General features: G+C 42.1%; 1 protein-coding gene across 1 annotated transcript in view; it reads left to right on the plus strand.

Annotated features, from left to right (window-relative positions):
- Positions 1 to 6871, plus strand: part of Vwa8 (von Willebrand factor A domain containing 8) — a 321037-nt gene that overhangs the window by 130111 nt on the left and 184055 nt on the right. Inside the window, exons 15-16 of the mRNA XM_021181216.2 lie at positions 5936 to 6104; positions 6610 to 6687. Coding sequence (XP_021036875.1) covers positions 5936 to 6104; positions 6610 to 6687 — 247 coding nt within the window. The remainder of the gene's footprint in view (positions 1 to 5935; positions 6105 to 6609; positions 6688 to 6871) is intronic.

Here is a 6871-nt window from a genome sequence, read left to right on the forward strand (position 1 = left end):
CCCCGAGAATGGGCAGTGACTAGGAGTGAGTTCACTCTCGCACTTGCGCACAAGGCTTGTTTACTAGTTAGGCACAGCGGAGGCCAGCGCCATCTTATAATGGCAATTGCTCACGGCACACGTACAGCTCTCCACAGCGATTGCTCGCAGCAGGGCTCTCCACACCCTAGACCTGGAGTTCCCTGGTTCCCCACGTTCCCTTTCTCTCTACTTTTCCCTGTGTAGATGTAGGTTGAATTTCCTGGCCAGAACTTGTATTTTTTTTCTCTTTTTTATATTCTGTCATTCTTTTGTTGTGTCTTCATTAAATTTTCAGAAGCAGGATATTCTAACAATGATCTTTTCTTGTCTAAAATCCTTCAACCTGTTAAGGGACTGGAAAGATGGCTCTGCAATTAACACATACAATGCTCTTGCCTAGGGCCTGAGTTTGCTTGGCTCACAACCATCTATAACTCCAGTTTTAGGGGATCTAATGTCCTCTTCTGGGCAGGGAGGACAATAAAATAAAATGAATTCATTAAAATATTTCTTGTGAGATCCAAAGGAATTTGGATTTAATTCTTGTGTATGACTTAGTAACAACAAATGTTTGATGATTATAGTTGTAATTCTAAGGTTCTAAGATCTATTCAGGCTAGCAAGAGCTAAATGAAGCTATATGTCTAGCCTCTTTGTCTTTTCTAGCTTTATTATGACTCATTACCTAGCATGAGTTGATTCTTTATGTTGTCCACATATACTGTGCCACTCTGGGCAATAGCATGTAAAGTTTAAGTTCATGATCCAAATTACCAGACCATTAACTTATAGATGACTGCAGGTCACAAAGCTTTTGTAGCATTTATGCAAACTCACTTTCTGTTTTTACTTATGCCTTATTTCCTTCTGGGAGATTAAAAAAAATCACAGATTTGGCAAGGGAGTTTTCGTTGTTTAAAAGGACAGATTTTGGAGGGATGGTCAGAGGTCCTGCCTCATTGTAGCTGCAAATGGAATAGTGCCTATAGTCTTGCACAAATAGATGAATCTATTTCCTCTTAGGAACAGGGTTCTGAGAACCAGTGCGGGAGCAGAGCGTCCTAAGGAGTGACTGTACGCTCCTGGCTTTGTTGAAGGTGGATGGTTTAACAGTAAAGAAGACCTAAGAACATCTTTGCCGTTCAACCCAGTTCTGAAAATGCAGATTCCCATCTCTGCTTACATGTAGGAGCAGTTTTCGTACTTGTGTTTGGAAAGACTTCTTCAGCTGTCAATAGCAGAAGATTTCAAGTTGTTTTCCTCAAGGATAGTAGGGTCTCACATATGAAGGGCAAGGGTGGAGTTGGCCCTTAGGAAATACATAGATTCTGGGTCTTGACTCTTGTCAGGAATCTATCTTCTGTCTTGCATTCCTTTGTTTCTAACATCACAATTGAAGGCTCATAGTAGACTACTTACTGAATGCTTTATTTTTGATTGGTTTATTTACTTTTATGTGTGTTCGTGTGTTGCCTACCTGTATAAATGGGTAGCACATGAGTGCCTGGTGTCCACAGAGATCAGAAGAGGCCACCACCCTGGAACTGGGGTTAGATGGTTGTGAAACACTGTGTAGGTGCTGGAAATTAACACAGTCCTTCACATGAACAGTAAGTGTGTGTAAATGCTGATCTGTCTTCAGCTCTAGTAAATGTTTTTGAGTGACTGAATTATCTTAAGCTGAGATAGACTTTAGACAGCCAACGAAAAATGCTTGCTGGCTGTTTAGGCTATAAGTCTGTTCACTATGACTACCTTGATGGACTTTCATAAAATGATTCCTTGATAGCAGCATAGGAATTAACAGTGATGGCTGTGGGCTCCCAGCCCTTGCAACTTTATGGCATGAACTCAGTTTCAAATAATATTTGATTCCTTCATTGTTTACTAGTTCTTCCAAGGGTCATAACCTTGTCATGTTCAGATTCGGGGTTTTACATTTTTCTTAGGCAGTTATATGCTTAACCACCTTTAGAAATGTTAGACTTTTCTTGTATTGTCATACTGAGAGTGCATGATCACAGCGATTAAAAATCGTGTGATGGCCCCATATATCAACCACACCTACATCTCTGCAGGAAGAATGGACCAAAATAGAACTACTTCCTTTAATGAAGTGCTTCTTTAATGAAGTCCCTTTCCAAAAAACTTTTTGGAAAGCAGAAGTGGGAACTCTAGTGTCTGTTCTTGCTGGAATCTGACACAGAGAAGCAATTCACATTTGCAGCCTGTGCCTGGGTGTACTTAGCCATGCCCTACTAGTTTTTATTTTTAGTTAATATTTTGTTTTTATTGGCTGTTATTGAATGTTGAAAATAGTTCACAATCTCTCAGTCTTTATTAATTACTGATGAATCAGAACAATATTTACAGTTCTTATTAGAGTGTGTTCTGCAGGCGGCCCTTTATCCTTACTGTGTTAGAAGTGGGCACAGTATGAACATTCTCTCTGACCCTCCTAGAAGCTGCAGCATATTTTTAAACAATTTGTTCAAAAAAGAAATCAACAAATTTGAGGGAGGTCCCAGATTTTATGTGTTTGCTTCCTAAACACAAGCCTTAAGAAAATTCTGATTTTTTAAACTAATCCTAACCATTTTTACGGTCAAGGAGCAGTGAGGTGTAATTACTTTTTATTGTGCATTCTGTTCGTCTGTTGATCCAGGGAATACAGCTTCTTGCATAGATTCATTCAAGAGCAGGTTGAGACTAGCTTTTCAGCAGGAGAATATTTTTAGTTCTTACCCCTTACCACTAACTGTCCTTGGTCTTTTGATCATGGTGATTAGATGCAGCAGCCCTGACTTGCTTACCTGTTATTGATTTCCTTGTTTCAGTCAGTGCTCAGCTCCTGTATGGAGTGCATTAGGAATGTCTCCATGCGGTGCAGTCCTTGCGTGGAGAGAACAGAACTGTGGCCTGTGCTCACATCTGGGTAACTTGTTGGTTTTGATGGGAGCATTGGTATTATGCCATAGGAAGCCAGTTTTAAACTCCTGTTGTAGCCCACAATCTACATCGTTATAGAAACCTTCAGTATCAGTCCTTCAAGTTACTTAAATACGTTTTCCACCAAGAGGTAGTATAATTCCCTTCACAGGACTGGGGCTCATTGACGTCCGCCTTCGTTAGGAAGAGCTCTGTCTAGGTGTAATTCATCTGCGGCACTGCACTGTTATCAAATCCCATTTGATCATTTTTGTCTATGCTTCTGAATTCATTACCACAACCAAGACAATGAGCAGATTACCATTTCTTGAAACACCTTTGTACCCTTGTGAAGGTGCCCTCCTATCCTCACCGTCCTCTTCCGGTCCTTAGGTATGGCTTGTTTTGTTTGTGTATAGTCAGAATCACACAGCACAGTGTGCACTCCGTTTTGCTAGCTTTTCTACTCAGCTCCTTTGAAATTATTCATGTTGTAATGGTTTATGTTCATTCCATTCCGTTGCATTTTATTTTGACTATGATTATTTTTGGTTTTTGAGACAGGGCTTGTCTCTGTAGCCCTGGCTATCCTGGAACTGACTTTGTATAACAGACCAGCCTTGAACAGCAGAGATTTATCTGCCTGCCTCTGTGTCCAGATTGCTGGGATCAACACATGTGCCACCATTTTATAAGGACGAATGTTAGAAAAGATTTTACATTCTCAAACTTAACCTGTACCCACAAACATATTGAACCCCAATAGTCTTCAAATAGTTAAAAAATACATTTTTAGCTACTAACATCTTTAATCCTTAGATGATTCATGTTTATCTGAAGGAAAAGCCACAGCTTGAATTGTCCTTGTTTTTGTTATCATTGTTAAATTTTAGCAAAGTTAGACCTAACCTCCATTTTATATATTTATAGTCTCTGTTTATGTACTTATAGTGAAGAAGCACTGCTTCAGCCCTTCAGCCTTGGGAGTACCCCAAGGGCTGCTGATTCACACTGACAGATCTCTACTCTCTAATTTGCCGACTTAGGAAACTTGGGATCAGGAAATGACTCTCTGCATAACTATTTGTGTACTAGGAAGCCTTGACAGAGACCCTAGGAGACTCAAAGGTCCTTCTCATCCTGTTATTCAGTGGCTTGGTGGGCTGTTTTTATCATCAGCGTGTACCTTGGATTGGTCTCCATTAGGTTGCCAGCTCCTCCCTCCAGTGCTTGTGAGAATCAATAGTTAAAAAGCTAGCTGTGGACAGTGGATGTTCCAGGCAACATCTATCCCCCACATCTACACTCAACCCCCAGCTCCCCTGGGCTCAGTTGCTCTTCTGCTAACTGTGCAGCTTAGCTGTGCTCTGCGTCCTGCCCCTTGGTTTGAGAATACTCACTAGGCATCCCCTTTGGTTTGTCTGGTGGATTTTTAACTTTTATTCCTAATTTGCTGTCCCTCCTCATCTTTAGTGAGAAACTGTATCTGCAGCTTTAATTGTCTGCAGCCAAACTGTGCTCTATGCCCTACCTTCTGCCCAGCCCCAGCCAGGAGTCAGAAGGATCAGGAGTGAATCTGGCATCTGTAGTTGAACCCCAGGAAGTCATTACCTGAGGAGAACTGTGGTAGCCTGCCTTTTCTAAGGATCCCACGAGCAGTGTCTGCTGTGGTCTGAAGACCCACCCACTCTGAGAGACTCTTGGGGACGTGAGGGCCCAGGCTGTGTTGTATTCCATCTCTGCTTTCCCAGAGCAACTTCTTTTGATACATCATTCCAGACTCTTCTAGAACATACAGACACACACACACACACACACACACACACACACACACACACACGCTCGCACATATGTCTTCTTTTTTAAAAGTTTAATGACGTGAAGTATCTATGAACTTCTAGGAATTCACTCAGTCTTACATCTTTAGGATGGTAATTTCCAAAGTTGCTTTTCTCCCAGCGTACAAATAATGACATGGCCTCAAAAATCAATGCAGTCAGGACTTAGAGCTGCGCACTGTCTAGTTGCCACTTTCTCCCCTTTCAGAGTTCTTCTGATTTCACACACATCCCCCTGCCGATACTCCAGCCTCCTGTCCTGTAAGTCTTGGGTTCCACAGTCACCAGTGGTACACTGCCAGGTTCATAGCTGTAGTTTTGTTTTCTGCAAACCCTTAGCAAGCACCTGGACTTTTAGCAATTTTCTCTCAGCAAGAACTATATTACCCTCTAAAAAATGTTTTGTGCCTGGTTAGTCTTAGTAGGATTGATTACAAACAGAACCCCAACAGTACCACCCACCTGGCTGCACCATAGTACGGGGACCTTATTTCCTGGCTCCTCCAGACACTCGGTACTTGCCTGCCCAGGAGAAGTAACATCCTCCCTCCTCGGTGTCCGTGGATGTTGGCATGCTTCCACAGACTTCCTACCACAGATTTGTTAAATCAGTTTTAAAATTTTAAATGTTTGTATCAATGACAAATGCCTTCAGCTTTCTTTACCTCTTTAATTACTAAATACTCTCTTGCTGACCTAATTATAAATCTAACGTGACCCCATATGCCTGAGTTAAATGACTATATTTTAAAATATTTCCCGACCCCAAATAATGACTGCTAGTTTTTCTGATTCATACAGAGTAGGCTCCTTAAGAAGTGGATTTTGAAAAGGCTTTAAGTGACCATGTAAACAAGGAGGATCTATGTAATGAATGTAAGCTTGGCGTGGCTGCATTTCAAGGGACTTTGGAGTAGTCACTGTGGGAGGGCTGGAGTTTCATGAGCGCATACTGTACACTTAGCAGTATTTATTCCAGTCTCTTACTCTTGGAATCTTAGGGTTTTTTTTCCAAAGTCCATTCTTTGGATGGACAACAACATTGGCATTATTAATAGAATGAGAGTTTTATTGCTGAGTTCCATGCCTCATGTCCCAGTTTCTATTGTGGACAGTTATGTTTTGGTTTTTCTTCTTCTTTCCTTTAGGTCCATTTTTCCTATCCACCCTTCCTTCAGAATCATTGCGTTGGCAGAGCCCCCAGTTGTTGGAAGCACAACACAGCAGTGGCTGGGACCAGAATTTTTAACTATGTTCTTTTTCCATCACATGAAGCCTCTTGTGAAAAGTGAAGAAATCCAAGTGATAAAGGAGACGGTAAGAGTGAGGCCTGCTCTAGGCACCATACCCAGCAACTGTGTGCTTCAGAAGTCTCAGAGATAGATCTTGAACGTTCATTTTGTACCCAAGAATCCTTTTGGGCCACCTAGTAACTGGATGTCGGCATATAATATGTGCCTTAAATTACACCCAAATTAAATGACTTGTATGAATTACTATTCTACTGTGCAAGTTTGATCTCAGTAAGACAATGCCTAACGTGGCTCTGAATAATCACATGGAAGCTTACAAATCAGGAGCTGGTGTTCATGGCATGCTAGATGTCTGTGATTGGCTGCATACAGAGAGGGTGGCTCGGTCTTATTTGCCTGGCTGTTTCAAAGAATGCCAGGCCTCAGGTGTTTGCTGAGACAATGAAGTGGTAACTTCATAACTTCAACGTGGACCCAGTACTCAGAGAATATCTAAATGCACTCTCCTGGCATTATTTGCTGAATGTCCTCATTTCTTCCTGCTTTTCCTTACTTCCCTCATAAAATAGGTTCCAAATGTACCTCGGGAAGCGCTGGAGAAATTGCTGTCAGTCACTCACAAACTCAGGGAGACCCAGGATCCCACAGTAAGTCTGGGCTGTTCCTGTACCTTTGCTGTTGCTGGCCTGCTCAGTCTTCAGCTGCTGCTCTTGTCCCCGTGCATAGTGCAGCCCTGGTACCACTGCTCTTGTCCCCGTGCATAGTGCAGCCCTGGTACCACTGCTCTTGTCCCTGTGCATAGTGCAGCCCTGGTACCACTGCTCTTGTCCC

This window comes from Mus caroli, chromosome 14 (genome assembly GCF_900094665.2).
Source record: "Mus caroli chromosome 14, CAROLI_EIJ_v1.1, whole genome shotgun sequence".
Lineage (NCBI taxonomy): Eukaryota > Metazoa > Chordata > Mammalia > Rodentia > Muridae > Mus > Mus caroli.